The sequence below is a fragment of the Staurois parvus genome, unplaced genomic scaffold, assembly GCF_062004578.1.
Source record: "Staurois parvus isolate SC_StPar_1 unplaced genomic scaffold, SC_StPar_1.0 ptg000562l, whole genome shotgun sequence".
In the NCBI taxonomy this organism is placed as follows: domain Eukaryota; kingdom Metazoa; phylum Chordata; class Amphibia; order Anura; family Ranidae; genus Staurois; species Staurois parvus.
The window spans coordinates 8941299-8967967 of record NW_028318358.1 but is presented as its reverse complement, the minus strand read 5'-3'; the positions used below and the strand labels follow the sequence as shown (position 1 = coordinate 8967967).

General features: G+C 40.8%; 1 protein-coding gene across 4 annotated transcripts in view; it reads left to right on the top strand.

Moving 5' to 3' along the window:
- The window catches only part of PCBP2 (poly(rC) binding protein 2), a 29307-nt gene that overhangs the window by 1728 nt on the left and 910 nt on the right, over window positions 1-26669 (top strand). Inside the window, exons 2-13 of one of the 4 annotated variants that reach the window (XM_089691442.1) lie at window positions 1321-1479; window positions 9946-10091; window positions 12634-12690; window positions 13490-13606; window positions 13826-13957; window positions 14928-15056; window positions 16965-17039; window positions 21931-22032; window positions 22482-22523; window positions 22859-22934; window positions 23471-23526; window positions 25373-25542. In XM_089691442.1, the coding sequence (XP_089547568.1) occupies window positions 10023-10091; window positions 12634-12690; window positions 13490-13606; window positions 13826-13957; window positions 14928-15056; window positions 16965-17039; window positions 21931-22032; window positions 22482-22523; window positions 22859-22934; window positions 23471-23526; window positions 25373-25542 (1025 nt within the window). In that variant the 5' untranslated portion in view covers window positions 1321-1479; window positions 9946-10022. Of the gene's footprint in view, window positions 1-1320; window positions 1480-9945; window positions 10096-12633; window positions 12691-13489; window positions 13607-13825; window positions 13958-14927; window positions 15057-16964; window positions 17040-21930; window positions 22033-22481; window positions 22524-22858; window positions 22935-23470; window positions 23527-25372; window positions 25543-26669 lie in introns of all 4 variants that reach the window. The other 3 variants (XM_089691444.1, XM_089691441.1, XM_089691445.1) reach the window with 3 other exon arrangements.

The window sequence follows — 26669 nt, the reverse complement described above, 5'->3', positions numbered from 1 at the left end:
CCACACGCGTATGAACTTAGCCTGATACAGTGATGACTACAGAACATTGTGCCTTTACCCCTGTATACTGCAACACTGTCATTGACTAAGAAGTTTACGTGTGTTTATGCAAGGTCTTTATGGTATAGGATCTTTCCATCTACAAGATCTTGCGTATAAATATCAGTTTATTATTTTATCAATGTGCAACTGGCCCTTCAAGGTCATCTGTCACGTTGTCTTCCTGGGGGAGGGGCAGAAATTGGGGCCCAGGTGAGTGTTGTGCACAGATACTGGGGTTCCTAGAATAGACCTCATGTCTATGGTCACAGCCATATTTTATTTTTTGTAAAGGACCTGTTCTTCAGTGTGTGATGTCCATATGGCTGTCGCATTGTGTGTCCTGTACATGTGCAGATTTGTGTGCAGTGTGTATATGGTGCTTTCTCTTTCTCCACACCTATAACAAGTCCTCGTGTGTACACAGACAGATGTGTTGGAGCTAACGTCTTTAAACCACATTCACATGGCTGAGGATGAATGTGGAGGTTATACTATTAGCGAGTTTAAAGCTAAACTCTGGAAAAACTAAATTCTTCTTTCAGTCAGGCTGCACAATAGTTAAAGCGGTGTTGAACTAACTTTTACTAAAGAAGAGCTGACAGGCATGGTTTTTAGAGCAAGAGACCTTTGTGGTGTCTCCTGTCATAAACGCCCCACTCCTACTTGTCACCAGTAATGTGCTCAGATCTGCATGGCTCAGACCATTTACAGCAGCTATGTGCCATGGTGACGTGACGTCATTGTGGCAAGGCCATTCAAGCGGCTGAAGAGCTGGAACTCCTAAGGAAGACTGGGCAAAGATGCAAGTGCCTGATGGCTCCATCATTAGACAAGTAAGACTCACAATGTCATAGTATGCTGTGCATGCTAGTACATCATGAATTAGACCTGCAGGGAGTCCATTTAAACACTTTTTATTTTGCTTTACTATCCCTTTAACTGCTTATGTCTAGGGTTCTCTGAAAAGCAGTGTAAAGTTTTGTACGCAGCTAAACAAAGCCACTTAATGAATCAATGGGGGGGTGCTCATAGCTGTGTCTACAAACAAAAATGTGCACTGCATTTAGCTGCATAGAAAAAAGTAGGACACAGCTGTTTGAGGCCATGCACATTTGGGATACTCAGAATTTTGAATCTAACCATGATTGCTTTAGGCGCATATTTTAAGCAGGACCTAGTGCTAGCTCTGCCAGCAAGAATCTTCATTCATGCAGAAAATACACATGTGCTTGTGTGAAGCATAAAGCAGTATTGCTTATGTGATCTCTGCTCCTGCAGGCTCCGCTGTACTGCTAGACTGGTCCCTGCAGCCTCTTCTGTCTTGCACTCCCATGTTCTAAAGTCCTCTGATGTCATCAAGATCGATGCAGAGTCCATAGCCTTGCATTGGCAGTGAGGACGCCGAGGGACAGTACGTGTTGTCTGACACAAGATCAGGTAAGTAAAAATGCTGTTTGTCCTCTGGAGTAAACTTGTGGTTGTCCTTTGCATTGTTGGGGGCAGCTCAACTGCAAAGGAGGACTTTCGATTTTTCCCAGAGTTCAGCTTTAACATAATTTCATTTGAATTTGAGAAAGTGACTCAATGTAATGCTGACCATACATTGGTAGATTTTCATACAAACATTCCTGTAGAAAAAAAACTCATCGGTACATTCAATAATGTCATCAGGGTTGACAATAAATTTCTCCAATTCTTTGGCAATGTGGTCCTAAATGATCATTGATTGACCCATTTAACGATTTGCACATTGAAAGAAAACAACAAAATTCTACTGGTGCATGGCCAGATTAAGTTGCTGATTGCCTCCGACAGAAGTTCATTAATTTTTTTTTCCTCCCTTATGTGATTATATTCATCGGTGATTGTCTCCTTAAACTTTTGTAGAGATTATCCTCCCTGACATTGTGGTGTGGTAGATGTCAGTGTCTGCACATGGTCTCGCAGTTCAAGGGTAATGGGTGGCTGTTGCAGGCTTGGATTGTGTCCAGGCTTAAATTGTCAGAGGCTATATCTGGAGCAGCTCAGCTTCTAAACTGGTGATAATTGCTAGGATGTAATTAATTTTACATAACTGTTTTTCTGCCTGTTAACATGGATCATTTTCACTAGCAATCTCTATCCATTTTGTGCCATTATGCTTTTTGTTGGAGTTGGAGGCTTCTTATAGTTTATATATTCACCTATATAATTATTTTTTTCCTTCAGATTGTGTGTGAATCTCAACTTCCATTTGAGCCGTGACCGCGCAGTTTGCATGCTTATTTATAGCACATGCTGACGGATGCGCATGTTTTGAATTTGGGGCAAATCACAGTCTCGGTGAAAATTCAGTTTTATGTATAGCTTGTGACCAAGTTTGGGATTCTAGGATGTTTGGCAGTTTGTGAAAGATATATGGTGGTTACGTTTAGAGTGAGATATTTAAATTATTTTTTCCTGTTAGATGCTGAGGGTAAGGATTACATAGTCGCCAGCGTCTTTTGCATTGTTTACGTTTTTCTCCTTTTCTTGCTTTCCCCAAATGCTGCTCTGTACTTTCATTGTAAGGGTGACTCCTTGGCTTGCAGGGTTTCATAGTCTTGCTGGAGCCATGCTTTCATGCATGCTCCTGGGTCTGATGGCTAATGTGAATAAGTTGCCTGAACCAATAGGCACAAGCAGCTTGAGATTATGACTCCCTCGCTGCATTTCATTAAGTTGCTTGTGCAGTGGCACTTCTTTGGACATGTAGGCTTGAGGAAGTGGGATTGTGAATGTACAGGAGATGCAAAGTTTAGGAAAGCGATATGTAGGGACTCAAGAGGCTGTGCTTGTAGTAGCTTTAAAGTGTTTCTGGTTGATTTAGTAATTTGCTAAATTTGTAAATATTGATGCATTTAAAAATAAAAGCCTTTGACTATTTTTAGTCAATCTCCAGGATAATGTTAACCCTCTGCCCCCTCACCTCCCTCTGGTAACTGGGTTAAAAATGGCCGTTTTGTGATGCTCCAGTCCCAAGTCCTTGTTTCAGTTATTTTTTGTCTGAGGGGTGCCCTCAGGATCCAGAAGAGTACTGTCGGGCTGTTGGAACTTGGTGGGTGCATCTGCATCGCTGGATTAGTGATCCTCTTCCTTGGCCTCTGCCAAGGAATCTGGACAGCAGACCTAAGGGAGTATAACTTCACCAGGTAAGCGCAAAAAATAAACTGGATGGGAGGGACCGTGAAGGCCGTATTGTGGCCAGAATGGGACTTTAAAGGATTTATTTACAGAAACATGTATGTTGTGCCCACATTTAAGGTGTAATGTGTTCAGCTCCTGCGCCCTCTCCACCTGGTCCCCCTTTCCCTGTGACAGTGGGTGGGGTTTCCTCTCCCCGGCAGCCACCTCCACATTTAAAATCAGCACAGCTACGCTGGGCTCTGCCAGCAAAGAATCTGTAAATGAAGAAACTACAAGTCCTGTCTGAAACCACAGAAGACAGCTTTTAGTTCAGTGGACTATGAGCATGCTGATCATTGAGCTCTTAGTCCATTCACTCTTTCTCAAGCTTCCTGCCTGAATGTCTGTACAAGGGTACTGGCCCAAAGCTGAAGAAAGAGTATGCAGGAGCTTGACATTGCACCCACAATCCACTGATCGCGGGATCCTGTGAGTTAAAATAAATAACCTTTTTTACCTGTAAAAATGTGGATTTATTTTTTCTTGAAGTAAACTTGTATGTATGCAATCGAGGCAATAACACATTCACTTATACCTGGTGACTACAGTTTGCTTTCAATGGAAACTTAAGAACCTTAATGCTTGGGAAAATGTGGGTATCCATTAATCTGTAAGTTCTTTAGGCTTTAACCCAAGTTAACTCGGTATACAGCAAAGGATATGTCACCAGCACACAAGGGGAACTCGATCAATGGGTACAACTCATTTATCACATCACAGCGACTGTTTGGAGCTACGCAGGACCCCTTCATAACATGCATGATGAAGGGGTCTTGTGTGGTTCTGAAACATTGCTGTCTTTTGCTGTGATGTGATCATTAATAAAAGCTTTGGACCCTTTGTTGTAGTTCCCTGGTGTGCTGGTGACCTATCCTTTTCTTTAAGTCATTCCAGTTTTCAGCCAGCGATCTTTTTGTAAGATTACATCTGACCTCCAGAGCATAGGGGGAGAAGAAGCTGTGGGTATGGGACTTGACACCCAGAGGAGCTTGGAGGATCGGGTAAAAAAAAAAGTGCTTTTTGCAATTTCCCACAAGACCTAAATAAGCATTAACCATTAAGCCCCAGTGCAAGCGAACGTTTTGATTCCCCAGAGGTCATCTTATTGTACTGCAGAATGTGCTCTAAAAACAGATTTGCGCTCTAATTGTATTAGAGAAGCTGTGCAACATTCTTGCCTATACTAAAAAAAAAAACAAAAAAAAAACTGGCCTTTCAGAATTGCCTCTGGTGCCTATTATAGGATTAAATCCAAAACTTCAGTAAAATGATCATTGGTGAAGAGTTTGGGAGTAGAGGTTTTAGGTTAGGCATTTATTTCTGCACACTATACTTTGCCACAGGAGAGTTGGGTTAGAGGTGGGTGCTCAGCCTATTAAAAATGAACACACGGTTAATGCATATCTAAACCCCATAACAAAAATGTAATGTATTTTGACTTGCCAGCCCTTAGATATGGAGGCTGCCTTAGTTTTTCTTTTTTCCTTTATAGGTATGTGCACAATGGATACACTAGCTTTATATAAACTTGTGCCATTCTTAATGCAGCTGCCCATAAAAGGTCTGCTTGTGTAGGATCTGAGAACTCCATTAAAGTTATAAAATTTTAATAAGTGCACTGTGCTTAGTGTTGTAAAACATTGACCTAGATTCATTTATCTGGCCCGTTTATGGCCAAGCATTTGATTCTACAAATAGTTAATTTATCAGTGGGATCCTGACATTTATAATTAAAATGTTTGTGTTAAAAGTTACACTGATAGGGTGGCATGCTGTCACCTTGGGCAGGAATGACATGCACTTTAGGGTCTTCATGAAATATGTAAGAGTATACAGCAGAAAAATATAATTTATAATCTGAATCTTCACTTTAGGAACCATTTGCAAACATAACTTGTGTAGACCATTTTAGTTTTAAAGTGACTCTAAAAAACAATTTTTAACAAGTTTCAAAGTTTGCTTTCCAAAAAATGTTGATTGGTTGATGTCATGGAATATTGTGGGAATGCTTTGAGATTCTTGAAGCCCAGCTCTGGGCAAAACCTGAACCCCATCATTCCCACCCTGCTAAGGATATGGTCACACCTGTGCGGTGCATTTTGGGTACCTTCCCATTGAACTATGTATAATGCATATCATTGATGAATATACATAAGGGATGTAGCAAGCAGGATATTTTATGCGCAACACCTTAAATTCATGGCTGGCATGAAATAAAAAAACTAAATGGCTTTTACATGCCTAAAAACATTTTCATGTGGCACTCCATTCTGCGTTTTCTTTCCTGTTTACATGAGGCAAGGTCATTCTTTGGATGCCCACATCACTGCCTGCATGACATTGGCTTTTTCATTGGCTCTCCAGCAGTTTTCTTAGATGTCAGAAGAGAAGAAATAAAGGGACTGTAGGAGACTGGCCTGTGTGGGCACATCTGCAGCTCTGGATTAGTGGTTCCCTCTTCTGGAAAGGACTTCAGCTTTAAACATTCAGTTGAATGAGTGTAATCCACAATATACTATGGCTGTTTTATTGGTTCAGGTACCAAGACAACCCTGTTGGCCTTCCCTGTGCAGTACTGGTTTAGGTAAAATAATCCTGATAAAACGATCACTCTTGGATAAAAAGTTCATCTTTTAGTCAGGTCTGATTTTTGTGTATTGTGTCTCCTAGCTATACAGCAGCAAACAAGGCTTGCTCTGTTTTCTTTGTCAGCAGTGCTTCTGGAGAATGTAATCTGCTACTTTGTAGTAATTCTGAACATTCTGTGCTGAGAATTGTTAAACTTGTTAATTTCTTTCTCCCTTCTTATGTTTACTTTTTTGCTATGCCTTTTTGTTTTAGGGCACGTTCACACAAGAATGTGGTGCAGGAAACCTATGTTCCATGCGAGTTTCCTGCACTGCATTCAAATTATACCAGGGGTGTGATCTGCTGTCGGTGTCAATATTTTGCTAATGATACTCTAAATGCAGATTGCAAATGCAGTGTGTTTGCCTAGATAAGATTGCATGGCACTGCAGTGTGCTTTTGGAAGTAGTGCATGCACTTGGTGAGATCCAGTTAATTTTCACGCTTCGCTGAATCGCACAGCAATATGTACCACATTTCTGTGCTATTCAGGTGTGAACCAGCCTTTCGATAAAACTTCTCACTACTGTAATGGTGTCGCTTAGGCTTCTGCGCTACAGTGGGTATAGAAAAGAATCACCCCCTTTAAAATGTTGCTTTGCAGCCTGCTGCTTCATTTCCTGGGAAGCTGTAACATACCAATGTATCTCCTCTGGTAGTAGTTGGAGCCGGCCCCTTCCTGCATGATCCTGTTGGCCCATCACTGTAGGAGCCAATAGTAACAGGTTTTTGGCAGAAAGTGAATTCTTGACTGTACTAGCAAATGTTAAAATTTGAATCTCGGATCTCTTGGGTTTTGGGCTCTGGGGATGCTAGCTAGACTTCTAAAGGTATGTGTAGACATTAATAGTTACCTATATTGTAGCTTTATTGCTTTAGTACTATGGTACTGACCATTTTCTTCTATATTATAGTTTTGAGTCGTTTCATGTAGTGCTGGCTCCAATTAGTAGCGAATTGATTAGGGTGTTAACCCATAGTAACCCATTAGCCCTTGCCTCTGATCTTTCTGTACTAAACAGGTTTTATGACTGACATTTTGTTTTTATACTGTTATTGAGTGTCTCTGTGTATTCTGTAATGTAGTGGCTTAGAAGCTGGGCAGCTTCCAGGGCTGGCATTAAAAGCAGCTTGGGTTTCTTTCAAGAATAGGATAGTCTGAAATATGTGCACTACATGTGGTGTGCCTGCATAGTCAAAGGGATCAAATGTTCTTAAAAGGTTTAACTTTCTTGTATGTTGGTACCCTCATCCACAAATTAAGATGATATACACAAATCTTCATGTACCTCTGTTTAATAAAACTGTCAACGTAATAAAAAAAAAAAAAAAAGCCACAGGGGTGTTTTTAGGTAAGGTTAAAAAAACTAGCCATTTTGTTAGGCTCACCATAACATTCATGATCTGACCAATATCTGTACAGTCAACATGAGATCTATCATATCTTTTCAATTGTCCAGAAATTGAAATTTATGAATATATATATATATATAAGCAGGGGACTGGCAGGATCACTAGGTATTTTGCACAAGGGAAGCAATACAAAGAAGAGGATACTTTAAAACTGTATATTGTAGAACAGACACCTATCAGGAATAATAAATGTCTACAGAGCTAAAGTATTTGATTTTTCTGTTTTACATTTCTGTGGGTTAACGTGCATTTTTGTGAACCAGGATTAAATGTTGGTTTCATCCCAGTTGGGGTGAGATCTAGATAAAGGCTACCTTTAGTAGGATCGTTATAAGCCACCTTAACATTGCATTGTTTTCTGATGTAGCTAGTTTCTGGGGTCTGCCTTGGAATGGCCCTGAAAAAAGGACTGCCAACTTGAGGCAGGCTTTAATTCCACAATTTTTTTCTTTTATAGGTGTACAACCTGTGACAGCTGTCTGTATCAGTGTGTGGCATATTGCCTACATCATATCTTAAATTTATTGGGTTATTTTACAATCACTTTATTCAGTTTAAAATAGAAATGAAAGGCAAAACGTGTATAGATATAAAAAAAAATTAAATCCTTTTTTTTTTTTTTTTTTTCCCCTTTTTGCAAGTGACCGCATTCCCTCTGTTCTCCGCTTCAGAGCTGGGGTGAGAAGTAACAGAACTCTGTACAACCATTCACTGGGAAGATCAGAGGGTTGATCAGGACAAGACTGATCATTGGACTAGAGCACATGGAGTTCGCAGCACAGCTAGAGAATTGACCATTGTGTGTTTTCCTCCTTAATGTGGTCAATTTATAGAAATATAGGGGGACTGGCAGGAGCACCAGGGATTTCACACAAAGGAAGCAATATAAAGAGAACTGGATGCTTTTACTTGCAAGTACAGGGTACAGCAGGCACATATCAGTTATATGAAATGTTGGGTTTACATATTTAATTATGACACAACACATTAGACAGTGAAGATTTGGGTGGCAAAAAAAAGCTGTGTTGGAAAAATGTAGGCAGAATGAGCACATGTAATGGCACCCCTTTTTAATATAGTAGTCCTTGGACTAATGTGAGGGTTGGATGGGTTATTTTGGGGTAGGGACAAAGATAAAGGTGCAAAAAGTAGGTGGGGAAGACATGATTTTGCCTACTTGGAACAGTGCGAGCACATGGCCGGCATTGGTTATAGCATCAGCAGTGTGGGAATAATGCAATGCTTTTGGGCAGCATGAAGAAATGCTGGCTGTTTAGATGTTTGTCAGCAGTATGTGAAGGCGACCTCTTGACATACTTTGCTGGTAAATGATAAAGTATTGAAGCTTTTGGTTGGCATGACAGCCAGTGAACTAAAATTTCAACACAATGCTTATGTAAGATAAGTTGTGTTTGTTTTACATGCTGTGATTTACACTTTACTTTTGGCTTCTCCACAACATTTCATACCCCAGATAATGTCTAGTCTCTGCTCACTCTTCTGCCTGTTCACAAAGTGAAGCTATTGGCTGTGATTGAGTGGTCTATAAAGGGGGTGGTGGAGACCTGACTGCAGAACTCGGGTCGGAGCCCTGACTGCAGAACTCGGGTCGGAGCCCTGACTGCAGAACTCGGGTCGGAGCCCTGACTGCAGAACTCGGGTCGGAGCCCTGACTGCAGAACTCGGGTCGGAGCCCTGACTGCAGAACTCGGGTCGGAGCCCTGACTGCAGAACTCGGGTCGGAGCCCTGACTGCAGAACTCGGGTCGGAGCCCTGACTGCAGAACTCGGGTCGGAGCCCTGACTGCAGAACTCGGGTCGGAGCCCTGACTGCAGAACTCGGGTCGGAGCCCTGACTGCAGAACTCGGGTCGGAGCCCTGACTGCAGAACTCGGGTCGGAGCCCTGACTGCAGAACTCGGGTCGGAGCCCTGACTGCAGAACTCGGGTCGGAGCCCTGACTGCAGAACTCGGGTCGGAGCCCTGACTGCAGAACTCGGGTCGGAGCCCTGACTGCAGAACTCGGGTCGGAGCCCTGACTGCAGAACTCGGGTCGGAGCCCTGACTGCAGAACTCGGGTCGGAGCCCTGACTGCAGAACTCGGGTCGGAGCCCTGACTGCAGAACTCGGGTCGGAGCCCTGACTGCAGAACTCGGGTCGGAGCCCTGACTGCAGAACTCGGGTCGGAGCCCTGACTGCAGAACTCGGGTCGGAGCCCTGACTGCAGAACTCGGGTCGGAGCCCTGACTGCAGAACTCGGGTCGGAGCCCTGACTGCAGAACTCGGGTCGGAGCCCTGACTGCAGAACTCGGGTCGGAGCCCTGACTGCAGAACTCGGGTCGGAGCCCTGCAGCTCTTCTGGAATTGCCAGGAATTCCGACTCCCTAATCCTGGCATATAAACTGATTTGCAGGGAAGAGGAATGTTTTGCTTCTGTAAACCTTTGAAGGCGATTGTGCCCAGAGTTGGACTTTAAACTCAGTGCTAATGCAACACACCCTACATTTACAAAGTAAATAATTGTGTGTTTTTTTATTAATGACCAGGTGCAATGATGGGCATTCATAGCTAGATTACTGTGGCTTTAGTGTTGATGAATGTAGTAATTTTTCTTTACTGCAATGGCTTTTTCTAATTTTTTTTATTTTTTTTTCTTATAGTCTTGTCTTAACTTGTGACCAAAGACTACCTTTACATCTTCTGACTATTGCCCTGATCTACCAGAACTAGTTTCACTATGGATACCGGTGTTATTGAAGGAGGCCTGAATGTTACCCTCACCATCAGACTCCTGATGCATGGCAAGGCAAGTATGATTCTAACCATTGTAGTGTGTATTTAGGGTTTTGTTATAAAATAAAGCTCTCAGACCTTCCAAGATACTTTCGGCTCTAAAAGCCTCCAGTGTGCCTCTAGTTCAGTTTGTAGGATCCTGACATCTGGGCTAAGCCTAGCATCAGAAGAGTATCCTTAATAGCTGTTGAAAGTAATCTTACAGGGCAGGGCAATATTGCTGGTTTTAGCCAGAAGGTAACAGAAGGAAATTCATTTAGAAAAGCTTTAGGCTACATTCACACTTTTTTACTTTTTGTTTGAGGTGCTTTTTTTTTTTTACTGGACATGTGACTGAAAAACTGCACCAAAAATGCAGCAAGCAAGATTTATTAAACAAAAAACCGGTGTGACGAGCTCCATAGGATTACATTGTACAGCGTTTTTTTTTTTTAACGCAAAAGTGTAAGAAAAACAGATCGTGTGAAAGCAGCCTTAATATCTAATCGGAATGCACCGATACAATTTTGTGTTAGCACGTAAGCGTATCAATACTTTTTTTTTTTTTTTTTTTTTTTTCCCCCTCACTGATACCAGTTTACCAATACCTCCCAGCAACTGTCTTGCAGGAACCCTGCTTACAGCTGAATGAGTGATCAGTTAAGGACAGCCAGGCACCTCAACCTCTCCCCCACCTTTTCACCTCTTATGCACCAGAGCAATTTTTACATTTCTCCTATAGACCTGTTCGGTGATTATTATATTACACAGGATTTATATAGCGCCAACAGTTCATGCAGCGCTTTACAAAATGAAGGTAGACATTAAAATTACAATACAATTTTTGCTACAAGAGGAAACAGAGGGCCCTGCTTGTTAGAGCTTACAATCTAGGAGGAAGGGTTGAGTGATACAAAAGGTAATAGCTGTGGGGGGGATGAGCTGATGCAGGAAATAAAAGCCAGTTTACTAGTTGCAAGCAGGATAGGCTTCTTGAAAGAGAACGGTTTTCAGGGATTGTCTAAAGGTGGATAGATTTGAAGATAATTGGACAGATTGGGGTAGGGAGTTCAATGGGATGGGAGAAGTCCTAGAGGCAGGCATGGGAACTAAAAAGCAGAAGGTCTTGGGAGGATTGAAGAGTGCGGTTTGGTAGATATTTTGAGATCAGATTAGTGATATAGCTGAGGGCAGAGTTGTAGATGGCTTTGCAAATTGTTAGTATTTTGAATTCTATTCGTTGGGCGAGTGGAAGCCAGTGGAGGGATTGGCAGAGAGGGGTGGCAGACACTGAACGGTTGGTAAGGTGGATGAGCCTAGCAGCAGTATTCATGATGGACTGGAGGGGGGATAGCCTATGTAAAGGTAAGCCAATGAGGGAGTTGCAGTAGTCGAGGCGAGAGATGACCAGGGAGTGAATTAGGAGCTTTGTGGTATCAGTGGTTAAAAAGGGGCATATTCTGGAGATGTTGAGGCTGCATGATTTGGACAGAGTGTTACTGCACATGAAAAGTGCACGTTTTTATTCTGTAATTTGTTCTGCACTTTAAGGCCTCGTCCCCTCCCTGCTCCCCATTAAGGATTGGCACCTTTGGAAGCGGAGGGTGTGGTTAACGGGTACCTGATTTTGACAGGTATCCGCTCCCACTTTCACTGCAATTGTCTAGGCGATTGGAAGCAGAAGCTGTCCTCCCCGTAGTCTTCTCGAACATGTGACCGGTCCCAGAAGACTGCGGGGTCATTCAAAAGTGGCAGCGCTATTCACACATGCTCAGTGGGCACCCAGCTTTGAAGCCGGAAGCTGTCACAGCTGGGTGCCCATATGCGGTGAAAGAGGCTTCAGTGAGGACACTGCTGGATCGTAGGAAAGGTGACTGGCTGCTTTAAAAGTCAACAGCTTCAGTTTGTGTGATTGCTGCCTTTTATTTATTGTAGGTTTGACTGGAGCTCCACTTTAATGAACAAAGCAAACAAAACAAAGTTTTAATAGTTTATAAAATAGAAATGAACAAAAATAATTAGGAATAAAAATGGAGAATAAAAAGTTAATTTGGACTGACTTAATCTGCATATTGAAGTCCATCCCTTTGATCTGTAGATGAATAAAGGAAAGATGGGAAATTAAACCATGTTTGTTTGACTGAGCATTGTTGATAAACATTGTCAGCCTGTTTTTTTGACAGTTCCAATTGCTGGGACTACTTTACACTTCAGCTGCCATCAAGGAAACCCTGCTAACAGCTGACTGAATCATCGGTTGTTAAGGACGCAGAGGCACTGCTCCTTAACCGGTAACAAAGCATGTCTGTAAGGACAAGATATGGTGGGGAAAAGGGCTGTTGCTTGAGAGGATTCAGGAGGTAGGCTTAGAAGAAGTTTACATTACAAGACTATTGGGGTGAGCACCTCTTTTACACAATTGCAGATAACTTTGTGAACATCCCAAAGCCACTGTGAGTTATGAACACAATTGTGTTTTGGAGTGGTGGATTATTTTTTTTTTGAGACTGTTGTGACCTAAGATGCTTTAGACGTCAACACAAGTAACTTTTTTTTTTTTTTTTTTTTCTTTTTAGGAAGTTGGTAGTATCATTGGAAAGAAAGGAGAATCTGTTAAAAAGATGCGTGAAGAGGTTGGACCTTTATTCTTTCACTTTTGTTAATGTTTTGGGGCTGTTTTATATTAAATATATTGGCTTCTCTGTCACCTTGAAAAACTGAGTTAATGGTATTAATCCTCTTCAGGGGACTGCAAATGTAGCCAATTAAGAGCCAAGTAACATGTTAAGAGTCTAGCTATGAACTTGTAAGGCAATTGGCTGTCTGGGATTTGACTGATGTCGATCCTCTCCTCTAACTAACCCATACAATTGAAAACCTGGTCAGTCACTTAACGCCTTTTTAGCTGTAGGTGAGATTACATACCATATAATTGCTTGCTACAGTTTAGCCAGCTCCTGTACCCTAGACTGGTTGAGGGCTCGGCCAAGACCACATTCTGGTTGAAAGCAGTAGTGTGCTTTACTGTGGAAATTTTGGCCTTTTTTTTTCCAATACTTTTTTCCTGTAACTCTGCACTAAAACCTTTTTAGTTAAAGGTCGTCCTAAATGTACTTCATGAAGCTTAGAATGTAGATAAAGAAGTGAGTGTTGTGATCCAGCAGGATTGCTAATCTAGAGCTTTCTCGAATGTTAGAGGACATGAGCTGTTGCCCTTTTGAGCCGCTGCTTAGATTTCATAGTTTTTGTTTGGAACTTAGTGTATCAGGTCATTAAAATCTACCCCCCTTCATTGCTTAGATTTTTGACAATTGTCAAGTGATGTAAATTAAGCAAAGGAGACTTCCTGTTCTAGAACGGCCTCCTGTGCCAGAGAGGTCTATGCAATGCATGCTGTTTTCCCTCCTTTATATTTTTTCTCCTTCTCTCTAGAGTGGTGCTCGTATTAACATCTCAGAAGGCAATTGCCCAGAAAGAATTATCACCTTAGCTGGTCCAACAAATGCCATCTTCAAAGCCTTTTCAATGATAATTGACAAACTGGAAGAGGTAACAGTTAATCTTGGTGTCTAAAGGCTTATAACTATGCTCAGTATTTTTATAGCTGTATAAAGGCAGTGTTGCCTTACCCATGCCAGAATTGCTGTATTAGAACTGCCAGAACAGCAGAGCTATAATGTTGAGTTGTATTAAGTGGGCATATGATTTGCTACAGATGGGGTAAATATGGCTTTACTTTTGCTTTAATGTCTTCTACATGTTTCATAGGATATCAGCAGCTCAATGACAAACAGCACTGCCTCCAGCAAACCACCTGTTACGCTGCGTCTAGTGGTTCCTGCAAGCCAGTGTGGATCACTCATTGGCAAAGGAGGTTGTAAAATAAAGGAAATCAGGGAGGTGAGTATGTAAATTGTACTGTTAAGAGGCAAAATCAAACCTGATGTTTAAATTGGTAGTAAACCTTCAGCTTTTTTTTTTTTTTTTGTATTTATAGCTTAACCTCTTCATGCTGAGAGTATGCATATATGCAGCGTCTTGGCGGGTGGGTCTTGATGCCGAGAGGCCACATATATGTGTACCTAAATGTAAATAAACCTGTGCAGAGAGCGTGCACTCCTGATCGCATGTAACTTTCCAATCGTGACCGCTGATCACGGTGATCAGAAACCCCTAAAGGACCAGGAGCCTCCAGCATGAACCCATTGAAAATTTTCCCCAGTAAAGGTTAACTCTTACCCCAGTCCTTGCCGTTTACAACTTACACAAACTGGTTACTGGCCCCCTGCTTAGTTCTGCCTCCCTGAACTTCTGGTATTCACAGGGAAGTTAATAGTGGACAGTGCAGTCTTGAATGAGTCTGTTTTGGAGAAGAGAGGGAAAAGCAGGGGAGTACCTTGCCATCCTAGACTATGGGACTGTTTTCTGTTGATGCGCACAGTGTAGGGAGACATAACTCTTGTCCTGTGTTTAAGGATGGCTCCATAGGATGCTGCAAATGAAGTCATCCTGCAGCATGGAACCTGGGCAGCAAATGTGGCAGCTCACAAATTATTTTTGTTGTTTGTAATGTATTAGTGATTTCACCACTTATTGTGGGCTTTTTGCAGTCTTTCACATGCAGTCTTATGTATACAATTGTCAATACTGAAATTCTTCAGGAACCACCTTCCACACCACATGTGCAAGGCTGCATAAAGACTGCGGTAGATTACAATTTACTCTAAATCTGGGTCCCGTGTAAACTGTTTGCTTGGTAGTGTTAGCAGTTTATAAACATGCAACTGCAGATGTGTGAATGTAACTGTCAGAAGACTGTGGTTTTATGTGTTTGACTTTCTGCCAACAACAATCCTGTTTGTTTTCCCAGAGTACAGGTGCACAGGTCCAGGTTGCAGGGGATATGCTGCCGAACTCCACAGAACGTGCAATCACTATTGCCGGTATTCCTCAGTCCATCATAGACTGTGTCAAGCAGATCTGTGTGGTAATGCTGGAGGTAAGGCCAGTAGCAAAATACAATATTATGTATAGAGGTAAAAAAAGACACTGGTCTGGGGTTTTTTGTTTAGTTTGTTTACATTTTCTTTTTTTTTTTTTTTTTTCTTCGAATCTCTGCTATCCAACATAGTTTATCAGGTTGTGCTTACAATGTTGGCAGATAAAGGCTAGTTGTCTGTAATTGTTAAACATTTTATATTAAAGTGATTGTAAAGCTTAGAGGGTTTTTTTTTTTTTTTTAAATAATAAACATGGCATACCTGCTCTGAGAAATGATTTGGCACAGAGCAGCTCCTATAGTCTTCTGGGTTCCCCTGACTCCTCTTCATTCAGTGCCACCATAGGAAGCTGCTTCCCATAGGGGCCTGCTCCTGCGCCATGCTGCCTGTTTCCATAGACATATGGGACAGTGGAGCACAGCCCACTCCCTGAGTTTAGCAGCAGGAGCCAGTTACTCTCACTATCGATTTTCTCTGTGAGAAAGGACAGAGCCACATGTACCACTGCTCTCATGCATTGCACTGGTTTGTGATGGGGCTCAAGTAAGTATAAGAGGAGGCTGGGGGATCCGAGGCACATGGGGATTTTTTGCCTAAATGCATTAGGGTAAAAAAACCAAGGCTTTACAACCACTTTAAAGCTGTATAGTTGATACTGAAGTATGACCAGACATGCATGCTTGTAAACATTTCAAAATATAGTATTGGGTATTCTCTTGCATACCTGAACTAAATTCTCATGAAATTTCATAGCGTGTATATACTGCCTTGTTACACAATCTGTCTCAGGACCTTATTACAGAAAAGCTTAAAGTTGCTAGTGTAAACTAAACGGCAGAGATATAAAAGCTCTTCACTATATATTATGTATTTAAGTACACCTTTTTGTTAATGTAGAACTTGATGTAAAAAATCTGAGCTGGAAGGTTTAATTTCAGGAGAGATGCAACAAGATACTTGCCTTTTTTTCCTTGCAAACCCTTTACAGTTTATAGTGAGCTGAGCAAGTATATAGAATTAAGAAGGTGCTTTTTTTCTGTGACTAAGAAATATTAAACAGTTAAGCAACAACAAAGCCAGCAATGATGGTCTATGTAATTTATTTTGCTGGTCTCAAAATTTACTTTTTTTGCCTAATAGGTTTAAAGTGTCACTAAAGGCAAAGCTTTTTTCCCATTTTGGATAGCTTAAGGGAGGTTTATAACTTACCACATTTTCTGCTGTCTGTCCCATTGTGGGGACTATCCTTCACTTCCTGTCCTGTTTCCAAAACAGTAAGTGAGAGGAAATACTTTCAAAGTGAGAGAATCCTGGGGTGTTACCTGAACTAGTGTCTCATAGCAAGATTTCCGCTTTATTCTTGCTGGGAGGTATACTCAAAATTTGGAATTTTTTTTTTAATTTTCATTTTCACTACCTGCACATAATTTGCAAGTTGGAGTGTGGGAGGAAACCCGCACAGGCACAAAGACGTGCTGGTAGGTTAATTGGCTCCTATATAAATTGGCCTTAGTATGTGCATGTATAAATGTGATTTAGGCATCTTAGACAAGCCCCTTAAGGGCAGGGACTGATGTAAATGTACTATATATGTAAAGTGCTGCTTAAATTGACAGCGCTATATATGTACCTGTAATACATTTTTTTTTAAAAAAAGGTTAAGACCAATAGAGGGAGTGAATCTCTCGAACGGGCACAGATGGCAATAAAATCGGAGTTTGTTCTTCTCCACTTTATCCAGAAAATTAATATAAAAATCCTTTAATGACACTTAATACTCAATAGTATGTGGATATTCCATGTTTCGCTTTAGTTTTAAAGCCCACTATTTTTTGTCAAATCATGCGTTAATTTTAATTCCAAAAATCTAATTCAGCTCTGATGGTATATTCGATCTTGCCTTCTAGTCTCCTCCAAAGGGGGTCACCATCCCATATCGGCCAAAACCCTCCAGTTCTCCGGTTATTTTTGCAGGTGGGCAGGTAAGTCTTCTAGACACTTAATGTGGATTTTCTGTTCCCCCCTACTCCTGTAGTGTGATCTACACATGATCTGTGATAAAAAGTTGTGTATCATTTTTCTTGTAGGGGATAAGGATGAATCTTATCCAGGGATGACTCAAAACCTTTAACCATTTTTTTTTTTTTTTTTGCACACAAGTTAAAGGCCATGTTCACCTTTTTAAGAAAAATGCACATATATTTGCAAAAAAAGGCATTTACTTTTCCTGCAAGAACCTGGATTGGGGTGCAGTGTTGGACAAGCCCTGCGGCTTTCAGCGAGTACCTCCAAGAAAGGCTGTTCTCCAAGAAAGGCTGTACCTCCAAGAAAGGCTGATGGCTTGCAGTTCATTGAGAGCTACAAGCTATCAGCTGCAACAGTTGTCGGTACTTGTAGTTCGCTCATTCAGATTTGCTGTGAATGAGTGATGCTGCTTGCTGTCACAGGGAGAGGGAACTGGTGGCAGAAGCTGGAGCATGTTACATATACAACCCATATTTAGAGTGGAAAATGTAACATGTTCCAAAAGGTGAACTTGTTCATTAAAATGCCCATTTTAGGCCTGGATATTAATACCCCCCCCAACGGATTTCCTAAAAACAGATCTTGTAGAATAAAATGGTGGCATTTGCTATATTTTTCATATGGTTTTACCTCCATTTATCAAATCTATATATTTTTAGTAAAAAATACACAAATTAGAGCCAGCAAGCACACAGTATAGATATCCAAAATATAAGATGGAGTTGCATCAAGTAAATAAATTGTCAAGTCTTAAAGTTGCATGTGCCTGTAAAATGGAAAAACTAATGTCAAATGATCCATCAGCAACTCTTTACTGGTCATCCGTTCAGAGTTAAGTGAATGTTGGCCCTAGAATTAATGTGATTTTTTTTGTTTTTGTTCGGATACGCTTCCAATGAATGCATAGTTAGATTACAATTTCTCTTAAAGGGAGACATCACAGGCTGCTTGTACTCTTTTGAAGCAGATTGAGCATAGACCAGGAGGGAGGTGGCATATTACTGTAAGCGTAGAAGCGACTAGGAGGATTTACAGGCTTTATCTTTACATAAAAAAAAACTGAGTTTACTGTGTAAAGGTATACAAATACCTGGCTGCTATAGCAGTCAGGTGCTATTGCTGTGCATGCAGTATATGCTTCCGTGGTGGCAAAAGGATTAAAAGCTTTAAAGTATTAGTAAACCCAGGAACCAACAATTTGAGCCAATTCAGACGGACTTGTGCTAAAATGTATAGAAGATGGATGTACGTTTCCATCCATCTAAAGCTCGCTCTGACGTTTGACAGACATTTTGACATGTGTTAAAGCATAATGCATTTTCACAGATTATCTTGTGCATGGTTATTTGCTTACATCCATTGTGTTGTGCTAAAATGTATTTTGGCGCAATGCAGGTCAAAGCAGCATTAGTGTGAATAGGACACATTGGAAATAGTTTTTTCAGATGTTCTATTGATCTGCGTTAGATCAACGCACTGGTGTGATTTGGCCCTGACATATGCTAAAATGTATGAAAAATGGGTGTGCATTTCTATCCATTTGACACACGCTGACATCCATTGACATGCATTTTGGCATGCGTTAACCCTTTGAGGACCAAGGGACGTATTTGTCCCATGTTTTTAATTGCGTGTATCATCTGATTAAGAACTTAAAACTTTTTTTTTTTTTTTTGGTTTGAGTCAAAATGTTAGTTCTTATCAACAAACAACAAGTGGATCGAGCTTTTTGCAAATTATTTCATGAAATGGCTTAGTTATAGCAACTGAAGTGTACAGACTTTAAAAACAAAAAAATTGATTCTTTTGGCGTTCTAAAATCTTCCGGTCCTCAAAGGGTTAAAGCGTACTGCATTTTCTCAGGATATCCTGTTCACTGTGCGGAAATCTGTTGCGCTAAAGTGCACACCTTGCTTTTTAGCACAGGTCAATGCACTGTTATGGTGTGAATAAGACACATTGGAAATTTTTTCAGATGTTTTCTGTTCTGCATTTTACAGCTGTGCTAAAACGTAGAGCAACATGCTGGTGTGAATTGGCCCTTAATACATTGCAGCCAACTAATCCTTAGATTTGGTAGTGGCTTTATGTATCGGGCTAAGAACATCTTTAACAAATACCAAAAATGAATTGATCTGGTCAGAAAAAGTGTCCTTATCACTTTCTATATGAACCTAGAAGCACAAATGCTGTCCAATAGCAGATACATTTGAAGTGTAGGTCTGGATGGTAACTATGGGTGGTTCCATAGATGGTAGAGAAATGAGCATAAATACTAGGGGGGGGGGGGGAGAATGTGAAAATAAAGGGGACAAAATTAAACTTTTTTAACACTGTTACTGCCATCAAATGGATTTGATTGGTCCCAATCCCTTCAACACAGCCCACATGCAGGCCAGAGATGCTCATTCAGGGTGTTGCTATGTAAAGGGAAGGAGTGGATTGTCCTCTAGTAGGAACCCAGAAGAGATGAGGTTTTTATCACTTTAGTTTCTGCTGTCTCTTTCCCTGGATGCTGTCCAGGGAAGAAGTTAATGACTTTTTATCTTTTGTCTCCCTGGTACTCCACTGAAGCTAGCAGAGGCCTGTCTCATTAAGCCCTGGTTCACACTGATGCAGTACGGAATTCACAGTATTTTCAGTGCGAATTCCGCACCGCAACAGATTCTCACACCGTTCATGCGAACTACTGCGGGTGTGTATGTTAACACCCCGAAAGTGGTCCGCAAAACGCGGTGCGATGTGCAGAATTGGATCGCATAGGTGTGAATACCTATGCGATCCGATTCTAGTACGGACCCAAAAGAGTCCTGCACGTTTTTGGTGCGGTTCGAATAGAGCCATACAAAATGTATGGCTCCAATTGCACCGCACACAAATCGCATGTGATTTGCACAGGAATGCTGTGCAGTTCCTGTGCGAATCATATGCGATATACCGCACATATGTGAACCCAGGCTAAAGATAGCTTTTCACTGTAAAAATTAGATCATATAGGTGGCTATTAGTCTCTGATGACAATATTGAGTGGAAGAAATGGCCACTTCCAAGCACTTAAACCTTCACTTCTGAGAGAAAATTTGAGCTTGCCCCCACATACACGGCCATGTATGTAAACACACATGAAGGAGGCTTTGTACATTGAAGTCTGTTGTGCCACACCTTGCCTATTGCTATGCATGCCTGAGTGAGCAGTAATTCTAGGACCATTATTCAAGATTAACTGTAAACTGATGGCCTGTAAGTGCTTTTAAAGTGTTGCCTATGGTATATTTTGGGTATCAACTTTTGTTTTCTCACAAGCGTGTGCCGTTTTAGGGCTTGAAATGTAGACTACATGGCACAAACTTGTCAAATTGGCTGATTGTATGCACTGAACTTGTGTGTGCGATAAACTATCTGCAAAATTGGAACTGCCGTGTTTTTTTTTTTTTTTTTTTTTTTTTAACAAAGCTCCATCTTTCTATGCACCGTGTGAGCATAGACTTCTCTCCCTGATGACCAGCTCCTTGAGCTATGCCTGTGGGTGACGTTGCTTCTCTGATTCAGCTGTTTTGGTCTTTTACACAGATGAATTAGAGATTTGCAGTCACATGGCCATTTACAGTGTTTTACTTTGCTGCTTATTAGACTGTCAGCAAGGCAATGGAGAGGCAACATTTTTAAGTGTTAAATCTTAACTTTTTTTTTCCAGCTATCAAAATGGTCCAAATATTTACATACTATAGTTCTGTAGGTGTCACACATTTTAAGTGATGCCAGTGCACATTTGTAAAGAAGATTCCTAATTGCAGAAGTTATTAAAGCTGATGGCTGGTGTTAATGCCACAGCTACTGTAGAGGAGCCCTGTTTCTTGTAAATGTTGGGGGTTGGCTTTAATTCAGGTTTACTTTCCTCCCAGAGCTAAACTGTTCATAACAGGCTGTTGTATATAAACTTCCTTGTTTGTTGTACCTGTTGTGTCACCTTTTTTGAACAAAGTGTTAAGTGTCTCTGATGGAAGCGCCTGCCTTATGAAGTCTTCATTTTTTTTTTATTTCACTGAAGAGTTGTAATCATGGATCCAAAATGACTGACACATAATCTCACCATATTGGCTTAAGAATGAGGGTGCTCTATTAAAGTGCAGTTATGGCTGCATTATGATTTACTTCACGCCACAATTCTGTAACAAATCTATTTAGCATGTGTTGTCTGCTGCACAGCATTGGTAAAGGATACGGAGACTACTCCTAGGTAGTACTAGGTTTAGGCATGCACAGTTTTTTGCATGCACAGTGCCATTCTCAGGGTAAACCGTTAGTTTGTTCTGATAAACTATTCAGTTCTGTTAATATACCTATGAATCCTTTTTTTAAGGTGCTGCTAATCCTTTACATGTTCTAATTTTTCAGGCTTGTATTGACTGAAGGATTAAGGATTTAGCATTAAGTTGATGCTCATGATTAGACTTAGAATAAAGGTCATGTGACTTAAATTTTATGCCAGACAGTGCGCTGTTGGTGGAATAACTTGTTTTTTACTTTTCAGAGATCAGTGTTAAAAGTTCTAACTAGTTCTCAAATGCTGATATTTGCTTGTGGCATAGACATCCTTTATCAACACACAGCCTGAGATTCTTGTTGCTGTTTTTGTTTAAGATGCATTTTAAATATAAGTATACACTGAGATAGATATGAGTGAAGTTAAGGAATAGCTTAAACTTGTGGCCTCATTTTGGATCCATGACCCGACTCATCCTTTCCAATGTTTATAGTGGATGTGGTGGCTGGGGTTATGATGTCTGAGGACTGAGGCTGTGACTTTTATCAGAGATAACTGAATCCCATTTTCGCTTTGTTCAACAGGTGTCGCGCCAGGCCGGAGGGCACGCATGTGAGACTGACCTGTGGGAGGGGCGAAGGTCCCACACAGGGGGAGTCTCCCTAGATGCTGTGGATCTCCATGGGGTAGGTCCTGACATTTTACTCTATACTAGACTTTTTTGTTTAAGTGTTCAGATTTTTTTGTTTTGTTTTGTTTATAAGCTGCTTCTAAAATGAATAGTTGCAGACTTATTAAAATGAATTATGAAAATACAAGTTATTAGATGCCAAATTTTTTTTTATCACAGATCATGTGCAATTCTCAATGCTTTGGCAGCCCTACATGGGCCTAGAAACGCTGCACTATATTGGCTGTAGCCAAGATTTATCACTCTTAGGCTTTCATGAGTAGGGAACACCTTTTTAAATATGCTGTATTGCTGTACCCTAAACAGCTAATGCTAGTTGGTCTTCTAAATCTGCTTTGCTTACATCTTCTTTTTTTTGGTCTTGTCTAGTTAGTACTGGCCTTCACGTGTTGGTCTTGCTGGCTGTCACATGCATTTAATTGGACTACTTTTGCTTTTTTGTAGGCCTACACCATTCAAGGACAGTATGCCATTCCTCAGCCTGATGTAAGTGTGCTTTTGCCTCTTATGCAATGCTGTGAGGGCTGTAATTCTGGGTATTTAAGAATCCAATTCACATTTTAAGAAGAGCACCTTGCCTTGTATCTGCTTTTGCACTAAATGGCAGGAAGTATGCTTTTAGCTGTATCCTCTTAGAACAGTGACTGGCATGGTTTCAGAAATTCTATGCAGAGTGTACTCTTATCACAGCACTAATACTACTTTGTGGTCTTTTAGCTGGACACTGAGCTAAGCAATCTGTTCACATCTGCCTTTTTAGTTAATATCCAATTGCCTTGCATTCCTGTAGACCTGCGTTTTTTGTTTTTTTTTCTTCTTAGCTGACCAAGTTACACCAACTGGCAATGCAGCAATCTCACTTCCCTATGTCCCATAGTGGCAACACCGGATTCAGTGGTAAGGAGTATTTGCTTGTGTTCTGTGGTTTTTTTTTTTTTTTTGTTTTGTTTTTTTTTTGTGTTTTTTAGCCACTCTGCTCACTGCTGGCTTTGCTTTTTTTCCAGCCTGTCAGCTGCTGCACTCAAAGGGAATGGGGGGAGAGAACAATATTCTAAGTACAGATTTATTAAACAGGTTTTTGTTTTGTTCTTCACTGTGGCAGGGGGTTGGTGCTTTTTTGCATATCCAGCATAAATTGTATTGATTTAGTTTGTGAAAACAGTATTTTACCACATCAAAGGAAAAACTTCAACCTTGCTAGCTTACTCCATTGAGCAGATAACCCAATCCCAGGTCTAGAGAGTCACCCTCAGACATAAACCACTTATTGAGAACTTGAGTGGTCAGAAAATGTCAGTTTTATCCTTTAAAGCCACAGTTTAGATTTATTCATAGCTGAGCTCCGTGTTCACAACTTAAATCAGAGTATCTTTTGTACAGGACAGGTGGTTTTTAGCTAAGATTTAATACTTCAATCTACTTTTTATTCGCAGGAGGTATTGATGCTTCAGCTCAGACAACTTCCCACGAACTCACCATTCCAAATGATGTAAGTGTATATACTTATGTGGACTTAAGGTCAACAGTAGTCATTCAAAACTATCCCCCATATTGTAAGAGAAACACTGGTGCCATTTAGTTTGAAGAAAAACCTATTTGTAATGCCAGAGCAGCTATATCTTAGTCTCAAATTCCATTCAAAGGCCAGAGGTGTAGTCAGTTTGACCTATTCCCTGTAAGAATCCCTTGATGGGGTCTTCAATTTGTCACCCACTCTATTTTATGGGCTAGGCATATATTATTTTTATGCTTGGACCAAAAGTAGTGGTAGATATGTACTCAATATATGACTTTTATAGGAGAAGTGACTGGTGCAGTCAGTACTCTGCTGCTTAGACTGTAAACAGCTTGGTTGTGTTTAGAAGAATTTAACAAGCCTAATAGAGCTTTACAGAGTAAATTTTAAGGTATTTTTTTTTTTTTTGGGAGGGGGGGTGTCTATAAGCAATGTCAGGTTTTTTTCCTTGTTCCATTTGGGAACTTTACCTTCATTTCCTGTCCCATAGCTCAAACATCACTGCAAATCAGGGGAATTCATTGGGCCTCTCGGGTAACCAGAACTGGTGTCCCCACTGGAATATTCCCCTCTTTTACGGTTTTGTGAATTTTTTACTTTCATTTTTTGAGACCGGTAAACAGGACAAATAGAGGTGAATCTCCCTAACTGTGGCACAGACAAGAATAGGAACTGACAGGTGTTCTCTGCTCTGTCCAACACTAAAAAGGCTTCTTTCAGTTATCTATCTATCCATTCAGTCATATCCCCAACCCTTGGCGATTGCATAGACCGTCACTTGTAAGCGACTTCCTCCATAAATTCTCTTAGCAATTATTTTACAGGGTAGGTTGCCAGGTCTTACCCCTACCATGCAGGAGATCCTGCATGGCCAGGGATGAAACTAGGACAATTTGGACAGGAGCCAATTAACCTACCAGCATGTCTTTGGAGTGTGGGAGGAAACTGGATACCTGGAGGAAACCCACGCAAGCACAGGGACAACATGCAAACTCCATGCAGGAGGCGCCATGGTTGGGAATTGAACACATGACCCATTTACTGCACGGCAGACGTGCTAACCACTAAGCCACTGTGCTGCCCCCTTCCGTTATACTTAGTGGTGTTTAAAGGCTTATTTTTTTAAAGAAATAAACATGTCTATACTTAGCTACTCTGTGCAGTGGTTGTGCACAGAGCAGCCTGGATCCTTCTCTTCTCAGGTCCCCCGCAGGCTCTCCTGGCCCCTCCCTCCTGTCGGGTGCCCCCACAGCAAGTAGCTTGCTATGGTGGCACCTGGTGCTCTGTGTCCATTCACATACAGAGCCGCGGCTCTGCCTGCCCTCTTCTTATTGGCTCAATGGCTGTAATTGACAGCAGTGGGAGCCAGTGGCTCCCACTTTTGTCTCAGCCAATGAGGAGAGCGAGTCTTGGGATAGCTGAGACTTCAGTGCACATTGCTGGATCGAGAGGGGGTGCTTAAGTGAGCATTAGGGGTCTGGGGGGATGCTGCACACAGGTTTTTTTTTTACCTTCCTGCATAGACTGCATGAAGGTAAAAAACCTTGAGCCTTTAGAACCACTTTAAATTGAATATCTGTGCCTTCAGAATCTGTGAACAAAGATAAATGGATCAGAGCTCCTGACTTCATTTTGAGCTTATTGCAAAATTCTAATTATAGCTCTGTTTCTTAAACCCTTCAAAATGCACATTTTATGAGATAAACAAAATGTTTGTTTAAAAGTGAGATGAATAGTTATGATTTTATTGAAATCTATACCCTGTATTTTATCCTGTGTGTGTATATAAGGTTTTTTTTTTTTTTGTTTTTTTTTTTAGTTGATCGGTTGTATCATTGGACGTCAAGGAGCTAAAATAAATGAGATTCGCCAGATGTCGGGGGCACAGATTAAGATTGCTAACCCTGTTGAAGGTTCCACTGATCGTCAGGTTACAATTACTGGGTCCACAGCCAGCATTAGTTTGGCCCAGTACCTTATCAATGTCAGGTAAGACCTTGAAATCTTGTTAACAGAACAAGTAATTTCAAAATATAAAGCAATTTCCAAGTGTTTTTCCCAGTCACTGCCTGTTTTCCAGATCTATTATTTGGTTCTTCCAAATGTGCACGATCTGGAAGCCATGATTCTTTGGCTACTTGTGTTTTTAATGATCCATATAATGAATGGGCTATCTGCATGTTTACAGGCATTATGCTGTACAAATATTACAAGGTCTACAGTCTCTAGATTTGCCTTCCATGAAAGTCTTGGCACTTTTGGTGTGTATAAAATTTCCATTTTGTTAATTAGTCTTTTGTGTATATATTGCATTCCAAAAGAGCTACCCCAGGTTTATATGCTAGAGAATACTGGAAGGCAAATCAATACTGAACACAAGAAATGGAGAGCTCACAGGGAAAACATTACCTGTGTATATTTGGGATTTTAATGAATTGGTTGTTGACCTGGTTTGTTTTTTTTCTTTAAACTGTTTAATCTTGCACGCATTTTTGAGGTCCCGTTTTTTAAACTGTTGGGTGCCCATTTGTAAAGCGCAGTATTTATTAGAATAGGTTTCCAATATAGTCAACCCCGTAGTCTGTAATAAACCTTTACCAGCCATTGACCAAATAAAACTTGACAGTGCAACACTTATGGAGGCCATTTCAGAATCTAGTTTTATTATACTCCATGTTGCATTGTAAGGGAAAGCCAGTGGTTTATAAATCAAAGCTTTGCTTTGACAAGCCCTGCTATAAATACATTTTCAGTGCTTGGGGTGTTGGGTTTATGCTTTTGGGTAACTTTTGACAAATGGGTTTTTGGAATTTACATTTCAGACAATTGCCTTGTTCCTCTTCAAATCAAATTAAATTAGGCTAGTGCCCCTTTTGTTAAAAGAGAATTGTAATTTGACTTTTTTTTTTTTTTTTTTGAGTGGCTCCACTTCCACGAAGCTTTTGATATTGCAGTTTTACATTTACACCTTCCAGCTAATAAATTTTACATAGAGTTGTGGGAGAAGTCATGCCTCAAGCTATAGGGGTCCAAAGCAGTTTGGCTACTTTCCATTAACACTGGAAATGGCTTTCAAGGAATAGATACTTGGGTACATCTTTACTAAATTTCTTGTA